The 20,725-nt window shown below is 36.5% G+C and overlaps 1 protein-coding gene across 1 annotated transcript in view; it reads right to left on the bottom strand.

The window, feature by feature from the left end:
• Positions 1-20,437, bottom strand: part of LOC135215341 (sialin-like) — a 76,256-nt gene extending 55,819 nt beyond the window's left edge. Inside the window, exon 1 of the mRNA XM_064249908.1 lies at positions 20,322-20,437. Within this exon, the coding sequence (XP_064105978.1) occupies positions 20,322-20,337 (16 nt within the window). The 5' untranslated portion in view covers positions 20,338-20,437. The remainder of the gene's footprint in view (positions 1-20,321) is intronic.
• Positions 20,438-20,725: the final 288 nt, after the last annotated feature.

Here is a 20,725-nt window from a genome sequence, read left to right as displayed (position 1 = left end):
CTGGGGCAACTCAGGCCATTCAGTGCTGAAACGGAAATTGACAGTAAAAGGTTTGAAAGGTGTTACAGGACGAAAACCTCGCAGTTGCACAGTGAAACAATTGTCAGGAGAGGGTGGACAGTAAGATGGATGCACTGAATGAGGTGTATTCACGGCACTACTCCCCCTGCGGGGAATTATATAGGCAAATGGTAAAACATCACGTTCAAATAACTGAGTCATTGGAAAGTAACGTTCATTTTCGGAGAGACATTGTATTATATAGCAGTCCCATTAAAAGATCCTTATTACGTTCAAGCCGTAGAGGATTTCCACTTAAATTTCCTTTAGGCTGTCCATCCGCCTGTGGTGTTTGCACATGGCAACACTGCGTCCCGGGCTTTAAATAATATCCTATTTCGAATATTAACTGTGTAATTCGCATACAGTAAATTATTAAAAGACTTTTCAGTTGTAAATGAACACCCAGATATCCTTTTATTTACCTAAAACTTACACATAGCGTAACTATTTAAAGCCCGGGACGCAGTGTTACCATTCGAAAACACCACAAGCGGACGGACAGATGAAAAAAAAACAGAGTATAGAGATTAATCAATTTTACAGTATCAACTTTCTGTAGTTTCTTGTACTTTCGTAATTCCTTGAGTGTTTTAACTTCCTCTTCTTCATAGGAGGGACTTTACAGATCTGGCTACTTTTAGGAAGCATGTTGAGGTTGGTCTCTATACCACAATAAATAAATAAATAAATAAATAAGATTAAATTTCCTGCAAATATCTAACTCGAGATCAACAGAGGCCGTACGTTTTCGGTGAAATAATTCTTTCAAAGCATAACCGAACTGACGAGGAAAGATATTTCTTCTAAAAGATGACCAATCCCTCCATACATCAGGATTCTATACCATCAGAAACGTTATCAGGTTTATCATATAAGTATCCACACTGTACAAAAAAGTATTTACATCGGACATAGTTCAAACATAATACATTCTATGAAAGGCCGTCTTTAGTCTTTCAACAGGCATATTACTTAGGTTTCCAACTAAAAATATAAAGTGGCAGCTGTTCACTATATAAGTAGCAGGTATAATAATGTCTATAGTATATTCACATCAACCTTGTATCTGCTGTCTTGGCCAGTCCCTTACGACGCTCCTGATTGGCTGTTGATAAGCCAATCACAGAGCTGGAAATTATCGGTCTCGCTGGAGTGTTCATATAGGCAGGATGTATGTTCAACCTCTCCTGAGAGATACGTCTTTCACCAGTATCCCTCAGGAGAGGTAGAACATACATCCTGCCTATGTGAACTCTCTCGAGAGACTGAGAGTTTCCAGCCCTGTGATTGGCTTATCAACAGCCAATCAGGAGCGTCGTAAGGGACTGGCCTAGACATCACATGCACGGTTGATGTGAATCTACTATAGTTTGTATGATTACTGAAACCAAAAATGGCAAAGAAAGAAAGATTTTGGGAGGAAAAGATCAGAAAGAAACTGAATTTTCTCAAAGTCACCCAGTACCGAGGAGGCTACAGATACGAATTATGGTTTGCGCACACATTGGGCCTAAAGGAGTCTGATTATATGTGGGCAAAATCACTTAGTGAAACTTTTTTTTTGGTTTCCCTAAAATATTATTAAATATAATGACGAAAAATGTACCTTGATAAAGAACTATTTTCAGATACCTCGTTCGAGGGAAGATTATAATTACATAATTTGCCAAAAAATGGAGACGTGTATATATATATATATATATATATATATATATATATATATATATATATATATATATATATATATACAGGGTGTCTCAAAAAAATGTACTCACTCGTGATATTCCTAATGACATGTTTCGCGACGTTTGCGAATCCCTTGGTGCGCGTTATCAGCGTTGTCTGGACAATAATGGTCATCAATTTGAACATTCGCAAACATGATTCTTCAAACACATTTGTCTCATGTATTCGATGCTATTTCATTTCGCTCTATGTCCATAAATAAAGGTTTTCTCATAATTCTAAGAGTGAGTACATTTTTTTGAGACACCCTGTATATATATATATATATATATATATATATATATATATTATATATATATATATATATACGTCTTCATTTATTGGCAAATCATGAAATTATAGGCTTGCCTCGAACGAGGTGTCTGAAAATAGTTCTTTATCAAGGTACATTTTTCGTCATTACGTAGATTTAATATTATTTTAAGAAAACCAAAAAGTTTTACTAAATGACTTTGCCCAAATATAATCAGACTACTTTAGGCCCTATGTATGTATGTATGTATGTATGTATGTATGATATATATATATATATATATATATATATATATATATATATATATATATTAATGCACATATGTGTGTGTATGTACCTATGTAGTACATATAGTAAGACAGAATAAGCTGCCGCTTTTATTTATGCATAAGGAAAACGTCAAGCAAGACTAAGTGAACTCGACCGAACAACATTTTCTGCCTCGCTAGGGAGCTGTCTCACACTCTCACTCTACAATACATAGTACAGCACACTAGGATAACAACGGTGACAGAGATGCTGACGTAGAGAGAGAGAGAGAGAGAGAGAGAGAGACGTTACGTAATAACGCGGTGGTGTAGTGTAGAGCCATCACATTTCCAAGGCGAAGTCACAAAGCCGTTCATAATTTGTTATTCCAATGCTAAGTTACATCACGAGTCCAACTGTTATCGGTCTAACAATTTCTGAAAACAACGAAGAATTCCTTACATATTCGATTATATTACACGGCTTCTTTGTTTACGATCCTCTCTGTTCAGTTAACGGTTATGATTTCTAGGTCGACATTTTGTCATGGTGACAAATTTGAAATACATAAAGAGGAACTTACGTCTCAGCAGGTCTGGTATTCAGTGGTGGTCACCCATCCAAATGAAGACCAAGACCGTTGCCAATTCAAGAGAGCAAGACTAGTGTTGAAGTAAACATACTGACAATAATCTAGACAAGGATTGTAAATATGCATTAACTATAATTACAGGCTTAGCGATCAAACTCATTAAAAGGAATACTGGAGATCTCAATAAAAGGAGAGAATGCAATATACAAAAACAAGTTTCGAATAGAATATATATATATATATTTTTTTTAAATAATCAATCATCCATTAAATGAAACCGAACATCATTATTCATTCCACAAAGATACAAACCCGAGGGGAAGTTCCATGACAAAAACTAACTCAAATTAAACAAAGATTTAGACGCGTCTTCCCTTTGCATAATGTAGTGCTATATCAGTCAGGGGCAAATTATGAAAGATTAAACTCATACACTCGTAAACGAGAGCTTCCAAAACAAAGAGAACTTTGGTCGCTAAGTAAGGCTTCTGAAGGCTATACGCGGCCGTTAAACCACTTGAGAACGCATTACAGAAACTAGGCCATATACTATCTTTATTTGTTATCTTATCGGTCTTAAATGGGTTCGTCTTAGCTCCGATGTTCACATGAGCCGTCTAGCTGGCTCGACGACATAAAGGCCGCCTTTTAGGCCTGTCTAATATAATGTTCTCCAAATTAACAACGATAATAATAATAATAATAATAATAATAATAATAATAATAATAATAATAATAATAATAATAATAATAAGATGTGGCGCCGTGGAGGAGTTGGTTAGGTCTTCAATAGACTTAAGTAAAGTTAAGCAACATTGGGGCTGGTCAGTCGTTGGATGGGTGACCGCTCTCCTCGGCGTTGATTCCTTGGGAAAGGATCTTTACCATAATTTCCTCAGTCTACTCAGCTGTAAATGAGTACCTATCCCTGATGGGGTAGGGTCCAGCTATGGGTTAAATAGCAAAACTCAGCAATGATGGAAAGAAATGAAGGAATAAACGACAACGACGTAAATGGAACCTCTGGCAACAGAGGAGCTTCGTCCGGCAACCAGGTATTCAACCCAATTGAAGGGGAAGACGGTCAGGTACTTGGAGGTCGTCATCCAGCAACTGACCACCACAACGAAAGTAATCAACAGCCTGAGATTGGAGATACAGAGGCAAAAAGGAAGAAATGGACAAGAGAAGAAAATAAGGAAATATGGAGATGCTACATCAGAAGCAACCCGACGGAGAGAGGATATAGAAGAAGATTGATCAACATCTGGAATGAGAGGAATAACACCCCCCAAATAGAGCAGAGGCTGGCAGACCAAGTAAGGAACATAAAGAAAAAGAACTGGCTCTCCCCAACAGAAAGAGAAGAACTGGAAAGGGAAATGTCACACGACAACGAACTACACGAAGACGAACTGAGAGACGATGCCACAGAAGACGACAGGGAGGATGAAGTATCAAACAACGACACACGAAGAAACACCGACGAAGTAACAGAGAGGACGGAATGGGTAGAAAAGATTAGACAATGGATGGAGCCAGATACAGAGAGAACAAAGATCCCCTCCATGAAAGCCTACAACATCAAGAAATTAAGGGAGAAAACAAGTGAGGTCAATGAAATAATGGGCATAATACACACCACCAGTATCACAGAAACAAATAACTTGACATATGCAGGAGCAAGATTAGTAGCAGAACTGATGGGGATTCGAACACCAACACCACCGTCACAACCAACCCAACAGAAACCAAAACAGCAACCTTCCTGGAAAAGGCGCCTGGAAAAGCAAATCATGGTGATGAGATCTGACTTGAGTAAACTGAAAGAGATGGCAGAAAAAAGGCTAAGAAGCAAGAAAACAAGGGAGGAACTCAACGAGAAATACAAAGTACAAGAGAGGGGACTAAACAACACAATAGAAGATGTAAAACAGAGGCTTAAGGCCAAAGCACACAAGATCCAACGGTACATGAACAGGAATAAGGGATACCAACAGAACAAACTATTCGGAACCAACCAGAAAAGACTATACAGCCAACTAAGAGGGGAAGACAACCACCCAGAAATTCCTGAAGCCGAACCAAGTAAGAGACTCTGGGAAAACATATGGAGCAATCCGGTATCACACAACAAACATGCAACATGGCTCCAGGAAGTCAAGGAAGAAGAAACAGGGAGAATAAAACAACGATTCACAGACATCACGACAGACACAGTCAGACACCAACTAAAGAAAATGCCAAACTGGAAAACCCCAGGTCCCGATGAAGTCCATGGATACTGGCTCAAAAACTTCAAGGCCCTACACCCACGAATAGCAGAACAACTCCAGCATTGTATCTCAAATCACCAAATGGATGACCACAGGAAGAACATCCTTAGTACAAAAAGACAAGAGTAAGGGAAATATAGCCAGTAACTACAGGCCTATCACCTGCCTACCAATAATGTGGAAGTTACTAACAGGTATCATCAGTGAAAGGCTATACAACTACCTAGAGGAGACAAAACACCATCCCTACCAACAGAAAGGCTGCAGAAGGAAGTGTAGGGGCACAAAAGACCAGCTCCTGATAGACAAAATGGTAATGAAGAACAGTAGGAGAAGGAAAACCAACCTAAGCATGACATGGATAGACTATAAGAAAGCCTTCGACATGATCCCACACACATGGCTAATAGAATGCCTGAAAATATATGGGGCAGAGGAAAATACCATCAGCTTCCTCAAAAATACAATGCGCAACTGGAATACAATACTTACAAGCTCTGGAATAAGACTAGCAGAGGTTAATATCAGGAGAGGGATCTTCCAGGGCGACTCACTGTCCCCACTACTCTTCGTAGTAGCCATGATTCCCATGACAAAAGTACTACAGAAGATGGATGCCGGGTACCAACTCAAGAAAAGAGGCAACAAAATCAACCATCTGATGTTCATGGATGACATCAAGCTGTATGGTAAGAGCATCAAGGAAATAGATACCCTAATCCAGACTGTAATGATTGTATCTGGGGACATCAGAATGGAGTTTGGAATAGAAAAATGTGCCTTAGTCAACATACAAAAAGGCAAAGTAACGAGAACTGAAGGGATAAAGCTACCAGATGGGAGCAACATCAAACACATAGATGAGACAGGATACAAATACCTGGGAATAATGGAAGGAGGAGATATAAAACACCAAGAGATGGAAGGACACGATCAGGAAAGAATATATGCAGAGACTCAAGGCGATACTCAAGTCAAAACTCAACGCTGGAAATATGATAAAAGCCATAAACACTATGGGCAGTGCCAGTAATCAGATACAGCGCAAGAATAGTGGAAAATGACGAAGGCAGAACTCCGCAGCATAGATCAGAAAACCAGGAAACAAATGACAATACACAAAGCACTACACCCAAGAGCAAATACGGACAGACTATACATAACACGAAAGGAAGGAGGGAGAGGGACTACTAAGTATAGAGGACTGCGTCAACATTGAAAACAGAGCACTGGGGCAATATCTGAAAACCAGTGAAGACGAGTGGCTAAAGAGTGCATGGGAAGAAGGACTAATAAAAGCAGACGAAGACTCAGAAATATACAGAGACAGGAGACGACAAAGAAGAGAGGACTGGCACAACAAACCAATGCACGGACAATACATGAGACAGACTAAAGAACTAGCCAGCGATGACAATTGGCAATGGCTACAGAGGGGAGAGCTAAAGAAGGAAACTGAAGGAATGATAACAGCGGCACAAGATCAGGCCCTAAGAACCAGATATGTTCAAAGTACGATAGACGGAAATAACATCTCTCCCATATGTAGGAAGTGCAATACGAAAAATGAAACCATAAACCACAAATAGCAAGTGAATGCCCGGCACTTGCACAGAACCAGTACAAAAAGAGGCATGATTCAGTGGCAAAAGCCCTCCACTGGAGCCTGTGCAAGAAACATCAGCTACCTTGCAGTAATAAGTGGAGTACGAGCACCAACCTGAGGAGTGATAGAAAACGATCAGGCAAAGATCCTCTGGACTATGGTATCAGAACGGATAGGGTGATACGTGCAAATAGACCAGACGTGACGTTGATTGACAAAGTCAAGAAGAAAGTATCACTCATTGATGTCGCAATACCATGGGACACCAGATTGGAAAGAGAAAGAAGAGAGGGGAAAAATGGATAAGTATCAAGATCTGAAAATAGAAATAAGAGGGATATGGGATATGCCAGTGGAAATCGTACCCATAATCATAGGAGCACTAGGCACGATCCCAAGATCCCTGAAAAGGAATCTAGAAAAACTAGAAGCTGAAGTAGCTCCAGGTCTCATGCAGAAGAGTGATCCTAGAAACGGCACACATAGTAAGAAAAGTGATGGACTCCTAAGGAGGCAGGATGCAACCCGGAACCCCACACTATAAATACCACCCAGTCGAATTGGAGGACTGTGATAGAGCAAAAAAAAAAAAAAAAAAAAAATAATAATAATAATAATAATAATAATAATGGCTAGAAATTCCATATACGCTATTAGCAAGTATATATATATATATATATATATATATATATATATATATATATATATTATTATATATATATATATATATATATATATATATATATATATATATATATATATGTGTGTGTGTGTGTGTGTGTGTGTGGCGTAGTGGTGATAAAACTCATAAGTAGTGCTAACTGGACGATACACAGTATATTGTGTTTACGCTGTTTCTTTACAGCAAACCTTTGTCAAATTCCGAGCAGGAAATTACTTTCACGAAACCTTACTACGAACTAATCTATCATACTCTTCAACGATCTCTACGACTCGGTCGAGTTAAAGGACTAGTACTAATCATCCCTCGTCGCCGATGACAATGAAAAGGAGTGGCAATCTCTCACGGAAGTCCTATACGTTGGATATCGTTGCTGCCAAGGATGCTGCAAAGAAGACTTCATCTCTCGCGGAGAGAGAGAGAGAGAGAGAGAGAGAGAGAGAGAGAGAGAGAGAGAGAGAGAGAGATGTAGCTTTTGCGGAATTCTGACGTTCATGCGTTTTATCCTCCACAGATCTCCCCTCATTCCCTCTCTCGCTTCTCACAATCCTCACTGAAGTAGGTGTGGGCTTTCAAAGTCTTCCCGGAAGAACCAATGACATTACTGTTCTGCTCCACAGACTCGTCTAACCAACCTCCTTCTTCCTTTCATCTTTATTGCATCTATAAATGAAATTTCCTTTATATATATATATATATATATATATATATATATATATATATATATATATATATGCATGGATATAATCTATATATATGTAAATATCTTATGTTGCAACTTAAGTTTCTTGCTTCCTTGATCCAACGCTTCCTAATGCAAAAGAATGAGGATATCATGCAAACTTTAAAAGAGATAACAAAAAATGATAGTACTCTCAATTTATAAAAGAAAAAAACCATAAAAGTACTAAAATGCTGTAGTGCAAAAACATTCTAATGCGTGAATTCAACTAAGCATATATACAATTATTATTGACACTGAGCTGCCTGCCACTCTCTCTCTCTCTCTCTCTCTCTCTCTCTCTCTCTCTCTCTCTCTCTCTCTCTCTATCTCGTTCTTAATTTCTGCAAGGAATCTGCAAAATAATTTCCCGAGGTGGGGTGCTCTGGGAAAACGGATAAAAGCAACAACGTTCCCTCAGGAACACTCAAATATCACTTAAGACTTGCCTTTGTGTTTTCAATTGAATGTCGCAGCGCCAAATATCATGAATGATGCGTCGCATTTTCATGCCAAAACAGCAACATCAATAATATGAATACCAGTTATTGAGAAGGATGTTTTCTTTTTAGTAATAATCATTTGTTTACGATTTTGAATCGCCAGAGAACAAAGGTGTTTCAAATCATTCCTTAACAACGAAAAGCATAAACACGTTGGTTAGACAAAAATTGTCCGTAGAGTATGATGTTCTTTAATATGACAATTTTACCTACTTTCTGGGTATACACGAGTTTAAAAGTCCTTCTTATAAATGCACTGGAGTATCATAAATCTTTAAAACACGTAATATTCTAATTCAGCCATCTTGTGTTATAAAAAAAAACAAACAAACAAACGGCTGAGGAAGAAGCAAAATAAAAATAGTCACTCAAGGTCCATTGAAATTATGAATCTTAATGATATTGCACCCTGTTTGTTTTTGTTATTTAAAAATGGCCAAATAAAACTCCCAATTAAAATTAACAAGGCCTGATCCGACCTCCAGCTTACTCAGGACGCGTGCAAGATTTTCCCCTCACGCGTAAGTTGTAAACATCATATTCCTAACTTAACGTGAAGTGGTCTTCATAATTAATGCAATACTTAGTATTACTCATACTAACAAGGATCAAATAAGAAGGACAAATTAAACACGTTCATATATTGTTAGCTATAAGTGGAAAGACAAAAAAATAAAAAAGAAACCTAAATTCAGTATATCAAATAAATTAAAACATGCTAAAGTCTATAGCCAAATATAGCCTTGTTTAACCAACGAATATTGAAATAAATACACTATATTTTATTAGAAATAACTTTTTTTACACTGTTTAATATACACAAAATTTATTTTTTCACTTTTTCATTCCAATAAATAATCATAAATATCCTATCCTAAAATTCCTGGATCTTAAACTCAGACCATTTTAAGCTCTTCCATAGACCTTCCTTAACCCCCACCAAGAACAACAACAGCAACAACGTAGTTTTTAGGCTTGCTCCCCGAGTAAGCAAAAACTGTCTTAAGCTTAAAAACAACATAATTACCATATTAGGTGTAAAGCTATCCAACAGCATTTAAAAAAACATTACTTCTTTAAAATCGTAAAAGCCAACGTTCATCTATAATAATTATTGTCCGAGTAGGTCTTATTTGTCCTCCCTCGGGTGACAGTATAGGAGGCTTAAAACAACCACCCACCAACTGCGAACCGGTTTGTCCGCCCCGTGTGGGGTAGGGTAGGTACGGGAACGGGAAGGGAGACATCCACCCTCCTCCTGCCAACTTGCTTGTCCACCCTGGGTGGGGACGGGGTAGTTAGGGGAATGGGAGGGTAGGGGGACACATCCACCCTCCTTCTGCGAACTTGCTTGTCCACCCTGGGTGGGGGCGGGGTAGTTAGGGGAATGGGAGGGTAGGGGGAAACATCCACCCTCAGCTTGCAAACTCGTTTGTCCGCCCCGGGTGGGGACGGGGTAAGTAAGGGATCGGGAGGGTGGGGGAGACAGGTGCCTCGAGTTCCAGCGGGGTAGTGCGCGCCAACGAGCTCATAGCAAATAATGTTTCAACATTCTCTCATATGATCTATATTTCATTAATGTTGGTTAAGACAGAATCCCAGGTGACAATTTAAAATAATACGAATAATAATCTCTCTAGTCGTAAGACAAGGTAAGGGTGATTCTGTCACGAGAACACCCTTAACGAGCGACAAAGTAGACGACACTGATATCCAGTACGTTCATTCCGCGATTCTCATTTCCCACGACTCTCGAGAACTGCGTTTTACCGAAGGTTGCCATAGCAACGGGCAGCGTGGGAGCTACCGACGATAACACCGTCGAATCCGAAAGTTAAATTCCATATCACTGCTCCCGATGCATGAAGGACCAAAGCCGCACAAAATACACTGAAGTCCGGTTATTTGAAGAACAATACTTTACAAAAATAGCTGCTCAAAAGAGCCGATTCCCATGACAATGTCCAACGTATATATATATATATATATATATATATATATATATATATATAATAGATATAATTATATCTATTATATATATATATATATATATATAAATACATATATATATATATATATATACATTATAATATATATAGATATTATGATATAGTATATATATATATATATATATATTATATACATAACATACAATACATATATATATATATATATATATATAATATATATATATATATTATATATATATATTATATATAGTATATATATATATATATTTATATATTACATATACATATATATATACTATATATATATACTATATATATATATATATATTATACTACGCTTATTGACCCCCTCCTCTACCCAGCAGTCATTTAAATTATCCAGTTGTTAGAAGAGCAGCCATATTTTCTCCTAATCAACTGACTTTAGGAGGGAAAACTCAGGCATATCCGGTGCCAGTCGGAGTAGCGGGAAGAGAAAATAAGCCGTTAACTATAGGCCTAGAGTATAGAGTAATAAAGGCAGGTCGCAGGGATTATATGGGCTTCGATGTGGGCTTTAGGAATTCCTAGCCTAAGACCTCTTTTCCCACAAATCTGCTGGTTGTGTTTTCACATCTTTCCAGACAATGCCGTAGGCTGTGTGTGAATCACAGGCCATTAAAAAATACACTGATGTAGCCTCAGTCCATGCTAGCTACTTGCTTTGGGCAGATGTGCTCGCTCTCTGACTGGAAGTCAGCCTTTGTTTTGTCAACGCTGGTTGAAACTCTCCTTCAGACATCACGACACATGTTCAAGCCTCTGAGGATTAAAGGTACATCTCGAAAGTGCAAAATCCAACCAGACCTATTCCTCCAAGACAAATCTTGCTATTTCCATTTCGAATCTCCCTTTTATCACTTCTTTACTGCCATCCCTTTGTCCAGCATCAGGGCACATGTTGCCCCTTGTGACGTGTCCAAGACAAAGTCTTCATTGAATATGTCATTTAAACACTAGAGTTCCTCCCTCAGTGTGTTAGATAAAAGTGATTAACTGTAAAATAGTGCAAGAAGTCCTTATTTTATGTTGTGTCTAATCTGGGACTAATTTCCAGATGCAGGGTCACGTGTGCTACTTCTCCTTGCAAGTGCTTCCTTGATGCAAGATACCTATTATCAATTTTGGAAACCAGCATTGAATTAGATTTGATTTTGGCCAGCTTTCCCCTATTGTGAGAGATAGGAGTGGTCCAGACCTTATAAGGCGCTTGACCACGTGTGGCCAAGTTGCCTTGCCTTATCCCAGGCCAGTCCATGTTCTTTTGTAAATAAACGTAATGTAAATTAATTAGCTGGTTCTCAATGGCGACCTTCTAGAGTAAAACTAAACAAATCCCCTTTATAGTTATCTAAGGTAAGTTAGAAGCACTATATTTTCCATTATTTCCTCTTAAATTTCCTTCCCTTACGATTGGGAACACAATATATATATATATATATATATATATATATATATATATATATATATATATATATATATATATATATATATATATATAGTATATATATTTCAGTATATATATATATATATATATATATATATATATATATATATATATATATATATATATATATATATATATATATATATATAGAGAGAGAGAGAGAGAGAGAGAGAGAGAGAGAGAGAGAGAGAGAGAGAGAGAGAGGGCAAAATTGGTGAATTTAGTGAAAGTAATGCTTCCAAGCTTACATACTTTACAGCAAATTTATTATGATACCCTCTGGGATCAGGTTTAGCTCTATCTAGCTATACTCAAGTTAAATTTAGCTGATGACGCCAAGCACACACGTATGCAATTTTTTTTTTTTTTTTTTTTTTTTTTTAAGAAAGATTCCTTTGAAAATCAATGACGGTTCGAGCATCGATTCCTCTGCCGTTTTGGTGAAAATCCTCCCTCCAAGAAATGCAAAGAGGGCTGCGAAGTGTCATCGAGTTGTTATAACCAGCTCATGGAGACATTTACGGTCATCTGATTCGAAACAGGATTCTACACGATGGTGGAACGAATTCTTTTTTATCGCTTAATTATGAAAATGGAGAGGCTTTAAAATCAAGTTAAGCTATGCAGGTACACAAGATCATTTATATATATTTACACACAAACACACACACACACATATATATATATATATGATATATATTTATATGTATATATATTATTTATATATATATAGATATATATATATATATATATATATATATATATATATATTATATATATATAAATATATATATATATATATTATATATGTATATATTATATATAGTAATATATATATATATATATATTTCTATATATTTAATATATAAGGGCTTGAAGCCTATCGTGTATAAGGCCGGCTTAATTTTTACAAACCAACCTAAAGACAGACAGACAGACAGAACAGAGAGATATCTCAATAACCTTCACCCAGAGAGCAAATTCAACCATCGCGGCTCACTCATGAACTTGACAGACAGACACGGAGACATACAGACATAGTTACTCACTCATGAACTTGACAGACAAACAGACAGATGTCTCTGTAACCTTCGTCTACAAAGCAAATTCATCCTTGGCGACTCACTCATGAACTCGACAGAGAGACAGACAGACAGAGAGACAGAATGACATAGTTACTCACTCATAAACTCGACGGACAGACAGAGACATACAGACATAGTTACTCACTCATGAACTTCACAGACAGATGTCTCAGTAACCTTCGTCCAACAAGCAAACTCAGCCATAGAGGCTTACTTATGAACTCGTCGGTCTGACCTTCATCTTGAGTCCCAAATTCATTCTTTCGCTCATTTCGAAGGGAATTGCGATGTAGCAGCGAATTTACTCATTGTGAGTTTGCATCTTTGATTTTAAAATGAGTTTTGTTATCATTTTTTATTTTTGATTTGCAGCTGTCTGTGAGGATTATATATATATCTTTATATATATATATATATATATATTATATATATATATATATATACATATATTTATATATATATATATATATATATCTATATATATATATAATATATATATGAATTCTAATCACATCACCGTTATTCATATACATGCATTAAGCTACAAAATGTACTTTAATACCCATCAATAAATATAATATGGCTACAAATATATATATATATATATATATATATATATATTATATTATATATATATATATTAGATATATATATATATGTATGTATGTATATATATATGTAATATATATTAAGTTATATCATATTTAAATATTATTAATTTATCTATATATATATCAATATATAGTGTATACAGAGAGCCCTCTTATTATTAGTAATAAGAGGCCTGGTCTGGACCTCTGGACTCTAGACAACAAACATAGATGAATGAAAATGATTTGGCTATGGAAGAATAAAGGGGTGATTGAATTTATAGATGGAATCGGATTCGGATACAGGATTTATGATTTATTTAATATTTATGGACGTCCCTCTTCGTTCGGTAGAGAGAGAGAGAGAGAGAGAGAGAGAGAGAGAGACGAACAACAAAGAATAGCTACTGATAAATCTGCATTAGCAAATACAGAGAGAGAGTAGATTTAGCAACCACAGAAAGAGAGAGAGAGAGAGAGAGAGAGAGAGAGAGAGAGAGAGAGAGAGAGAGTCCTTTCCGTTTGTAATGAATTTCTTGCACTAAATCTCCTTGAAAGCTCGCCGTATATTCTTTTAAACCATGAGACATCAAATGAACACATAACTTAATCGAGGGACAGATTAAAAAAAATCTTTAAAAATAAGTGTGTTGTCTTTATACATCCTTTATAACCTTCTGTTATGAAGCGCCTGACGAGATGACCTACTTGGAGACTGCCTCCCAAAAATAGCATTCCGGGAACTCTTACGTAAGAAAACGTATTTCTAGAATGTTTACTGGGAGATTATTTCGGAAAAGTCACCCGATCCCACCGAAGACTAGAAAGTCTGCCGTGCTGGGACCTCGGAGCTTACGTAAGAAGACTTGTTTGCTTCCAAACTTAGCAACTTTCCCTCGAATGCGTTCAGAGTCGGTTTCATACCCAAATAACATCAAAGATATCTTGTAATCTCTCTCTCTCTCTCTCTCTCTCTCTCTCTCTCTCTCTCTCTCTCTCTCCTGGGGCTGCAGCTACGCTTATCTATCTATAATAGCACACACACACACACACACATATATAATAATAATAATAATAATAATAATAATAATATAATAATAATAATAATAATAATAATAATAATAATAATAATAATAACAAAAGGAAACCATAAAAACACCAAAGTATAGTACTTACTTTCTTTATTTTGGCGTTTGTGTGGGTTCCTTTTATTAGATGGAATTCTGTTGTAACAGAATATTTTACCCAAAAGGGGGGGGTTTTTTTCCCCCCCCTATTTATAATATACTATATATATATATATATACATAAACATTATATATGTATATATATGTATATTATATATATATTATATATATTATATATGAATATATATATCGTTACAGTAAATTAAACTGCAAATTGATAGTATCGATATCTATATTACGTTTAAGAAAATCGAGACAGGCACAACATAATTTCACACACACACACATACATCATACACGCACACACAAACTCTACTGTATAGCATGTTCGTCAGCAACTTGGTCTTGTTCACTTACGACCAACTGCTACCTTAACAAAGTCAGTGTGTAGGATTTTGTCTACAACAGTACAAAAAACTTCTTCGGAGCCTAAATTCAAGGTGAGATTAAGGAACGATCGAAACGGTGCTGCCGTTAAAACATGTTAAGATAGATGAGAAGGCAGATAGATAATGCCAGATGTTTCATAAGCAAGTTTTAGTGAAGAGACAGACCTGTTGGCAGAGAGAGAGAGAGAGAGAGAGAGAGAGAGAGAGAGAGAGAGAGAGAGAAACAATGATTCCAAGTAAACTTAATGAGGAAGCCACAACAATTACAGAACTTCTGTAACAACAGGGGGGACTGAATCATTACACAACGAAGACTCATATGCTTTCAATTAACCTAATCGACATAGTTATATAATAATAATGAACATTATTTTCAGCATCATAGGCATCATTATAGTAGCACCATTATTGAAAATTAATTCAACATTTTTCTTTAAACAGACGAGGTTAAATTAAAAATCACGGGAGAAATATCCGAAATCCAATAAATAGAAAATATAACAGCTTCTATTCAAGTTATTCAGATGGTAAAGTTGAAAATCGCTTTATATATACAAAATCATTCTGATCAAATTTGTTTATTCGTATATCAACGTAAATACATAACAAAATATATGCTAAGTAGCTTTATCTCTATTTATTTCTGTTATTTAATTATTTCACTTATTAAATTTTTCTTATTCGTATTCCTGTTTATTTGGCGGTTTACTATACCATAACACTTTTCAACGACCAGACTGATTCTTCTCCGCCTTTCTTTGATGTGCTTTCTCTCTTGGTACACATCAATGAAAACCCAAATGTAATCATTTGCCTTCCACAACTTTTTGCTGGAAGATGGTGCATCAACTCAGGGAAAATATAAATACTAAAGAGATAGTATAATACTCAATAATTGCTGGAGAACTGATCACAGCGAATCCATACGTCAAACATAAAACTTTGCCGTGTTTAAGATTTCCGCATAAGTAAGATGTCAAATTTTATAAGGATACAAGCGACATTGTTCCTTTACTTTTCCTGTAAGATAATGTTACTTAAGGTGTGTGTGTGTATATGTTACAGGGAACATATGGAATCCATAGGGCATATGTGAAATAACCTATTCGTTTAGGAACATTTGATCCCCGAGGGCTAGGTACTAAACACGGCGAAATAGTGATTCTTCTACACTGTTTCGTCGTGTTTGGTACTATAGTAGATTCACATCAACCGTGCATTTGATGTCTAGGCCAGTCCCTTACGACGCTCCTGATTGGCTGTTGATAAGCCAATCACATGGCTGGAAACTCTCCTGAGAGATACTTTTGAAAGACGCATCCCCCTGGAGAGGTGGAACATAGATAGATCCTACCCACGTGAACTCTCGAGAGAGACTGAGAGTTTCCAGCCCTGTGATTGGCTTATCAACAGCCAATCAGGAGCGTCGTAAGGGACTGGCCTAGACATCAAGTGCACGGTTGATGTGAATCTACTATAGTCCCTTGGGGGTCAAATGTGTTTCGCCGTGTTTAGTCTAGCCCCTGGGGGATCAAATGCACTTGGGGGCATTTGATCCCCCTAGGCATAGTACTAGCCCTCGGGGTCCAAATGTTCTTAAGCGAATTGGGCATTCCACATATTCCCTAGGGATTTCGTGAAATCCCTGATTTCACACATATTCCCTGTAACATATATACAGTGCAAAGATGTATCAGTTCTAGACGTTATATGTATCTTGAGGTTAGACTCGATGTTATTCAACAAAAATAGATTCTAAGCCCCTTCATCAAGCAACAGTAATCATTCGACAACTACAACATTCTAACGTAATCGAAGTTATAATTTTAATTATTTTATTTCAGTAGATAAAACCTATTCATATGGAACAAGCATACCAAAGGGGCCACTGACTTGAAATTGAAACTTCCAAAGAATGTTGGTTTCAACCTCCTTACTCAGACCCCACACTGCAGCAGTAACCGATCATGATACAGAGCCAGCGATTTTTCATCGCCCTGTAAGAGACGCGAACTCACATTGTGTTTGGGGAAATAAACATTACCATCTGCTAACTTAATTTTCGTGTTGTATGTTTGCATAAATACGAGCAGATTAAGAAATCATCCGAACACAATGTTTATATTGAGTTTTTTTTTTTTTTAAGACGGTGTTTTCAAACTATTAGGGGATCTTCACACTTGGAGAAATAGGCTTTCTGACGAAATCCGCTGACGCTATTTTCTAGGCCTAATATGACGAGCTGGCAACTCCAATCAAAACATAACGTTGAACCAAAAGAGCAACCGCTTACATGGAAAAGACTTCATATGCCTTTGGCTGCATTGATATCATCGGCAGGAAAAACAGAGAGAGAGAGAGAGAGAGAGGCAACGATAACAAAGAATAGGTACTGATCAATTTGTATTAGGAATGAGAGAGAGAAATAACAAAGAATAGGTACTGATAAATCTGCATTAGCAATCACAGAGAGAGAGAAAGTAGAAGGAGAAAGTGAAGAGGATAAATAACCAATGGAATCAGGTACTGGATAAGAATTCTGATAAATTAATTCAATGAGAGAGAGCGAGAGAAGGAGAGATATAACAATGCATTTTATGTACTGATAAATCTGTTAATGCCAATCAGAAGAAGAAAGAGAAAGAGGACATGCTGCTATACCAATAACGTAATGGTCAGAATGGGGATAGATTTGTATTAGCAATGAGAGAGAGAGAGGGAGAGAGAGAGAGAGAGAGACAACGATGGATAACAAAGAATTGGTAATGATAAATTTGTATTAGTAAACACACACACACACACACAAACAGAGAGAGAGAGAGAGAGAGAGAGAGAGAGAGAGAGAGAGAGAGAGAGAGATAAATAACAATGAATAGGTACTGAAAAATCTGGATTAGCAGAGAGAAGAGAGAGAGAGAGAGAGCGAGCGGTGAATAACAAGGAATAGGTACTGATAAATCTGTACTAGCAATCACAAAGAGAGAGAGAGAGAGAGAGAGAGAGAGAGAGAGAGAGAGAGAGAGAGAGACGAATAACAAAAATAGGTACTGATAAATCTGCATTAGCAACTACAGAGAGAGAGCAGATTTAGCGACCACAGAGAGAGAGAGAGAGAGAGAGAGAGAGAGAGAGAGAGAATAACAAATAAAAGGTACTGATAAATCTGCAGGAGCCTTCGTCTGACATTCTGCAAATATCTGCAACAAAACGTCCGGGTTTATAAGTCAGCTCCAAAACCCTAAGACGAAACGCAAGCAAAACTAAAGTCTTTCACCTGTTGTGTTATTCAGTCAAAAGATCCTGAAATACACTTTTTCCCTAGTTTTCTTTTGAACTCCTATTGCAGTTTCTGTGCATATTATTTATCAGTTTGCTAATTTACATTTATCATACTTATTCGGCGTTTTCAATATTGCTTTATCATTTTTTTCTGTTGATTATTTATCGATTGTCTGACTTCATTACAAGTTCTCTGGCGTCGAGAACTCAAAGCTATTCTGTGGAAACCTTGCTCTTTCTACATAATTATTTACACGTTTTAATAATAATAATAATAATAATAATAATAATAATAATAATAATAACAATAATAATAATAATAATAATAATAATAATAATAATAAGAAGAAGAAGAAGAAGAAGAAGAAGAAGAAGAAGAAGAAGAATGAACTGAATTTGTGACTGTCGGTGCTCTTACCCTAGTATTTGATATACAGAAGTAAAGCAATCAACCGGCAGACCGTTGAAACTATAATAGCAATTATTTACAACGCACATGAGACCATAAATACTTTAACAATACTGCTAAAAGACGTAGGTCAGCATAATTACTGGAAAATTAAACATTATTAACTCAATTACTTTTGCGTCGTCACTGAGCATGGGAAACCCAGCAGATTAAAAAAATTGAACATTCAACAAAGACACTCTGCTCTGACGTATATGCGGAGCAAGTGCAATGAATGCCCTTGTTCTTAGCTGTTATTATTATTTTTTTTTTTAACTCAGATTTCATGCCACTAACTGACGGCCGTCGTTCGAGACATGCGCATAAATAAATTATGTAAGCCGTACCCGTGTATCGTGGACTGTACTTGTTCGATAAAATTACTAGCGAAACTTTTAATCCTTCAGTGTTTTTTTCATCTCTTGTTTCTGCTTAGAACAATGATGGCTAAATATAGAGATGCAAAAAGAAGTAAGAAGGGGAACTTCACTTCAACTGCTTAATGAATCCTCTTGTTACCATCTCTCTCTCTCTCTCTCTCTCTCTCTCTCTCTCTCTCTCTCTCTCTCTCTCTCTCAGTACTGAATGAACAAGGATAAGATCTGAAGAGAATAATCACAAATTTAACTGAAAATATGTTAAGCAAATAAGAATATATATATATATATATATATATACTATATATATATATATATATATATGATATGCGTGTGTCAATGTAGAATCTACTGGTCACTTTTTTACCAGATATATATGCAACGGTAATACCCACAATGCCCTTTTAACTCCTTGAATTCTTTGCTCTTTTTTGGATACGCTTGTCACTACAAAATCCTTAAGATCCAAGTTCAAAGAAATTTTTCCCGGTAGCCGGACATCACAATTTCTTCAAAAATCTTCTTTGAACTTGGATTCTTCGGACTTTGTAGTGAATAGCATATCCAAAAAAGAGCAAAGAATTAAAGAGGTTAAGATGGCATTGGTGGCTATTACAGTTCTGCATATATATATATATATATATATATATATATATCCTATATATATATAATCTATATATGTATATATATATATATATATATATATATATATATATATATATATATGTATATATATATATATATATATATATATATATATATATATATATATATATATATAATTATAATCATATTAATATAACATATTTATTAGCTTACCTTTAACACAATCCATGACCGCCGCGAACTATGAACTGAGCACAGCAACTACCAAACTGTAACTATCTCTCAGCACTGAAGGGTGAAGACTCGGAAGGACAGAGGCATGATAAATCAGGACAGGGACTACTAACCTTACACCACAGAAACCCTCGAGACCTCAAGGATATGCAGTTCATACCGGCACGGCCCTTTCTGGTGAATCACCACCTCCTTGATTATTTTCAGACGTCTTGAAGTGGTGCGGAAAGAAGAAGAAGAAGAAAAAGAAGAAAACCTGGCGGGGTCATCTCCATCTTCGATAGCTGGCCCACAGCTGTAGTTGGAGGGTGAGATGTGAGGAACCAGGAACCAGGAACCAGGAACCTGGGACCTTGAACCCCTTTCGAGTACCCTGGTCTCAA

This window comes from Macrobrachium nipponense, chromosome 19 (assembly GCF_015104395.2).
Source record: "Macrobrachium nipponense isolate FS-2020 chromosome 19, ASM1510439v2, whole genome shotgun sequence".
NCBI classification, from domain to species: domain Eukaryota; kingdom Metazoa; phylum Arthropoda; class Malacostraca; order Decapoda; family Palaemonidae; genus Macrobrachium; species Macrobrachium nipponense.
Note: the sequence above shows the minus strand (reverse complement) of the source record. Positions and strands in the feature narration are given on the sequence as shown.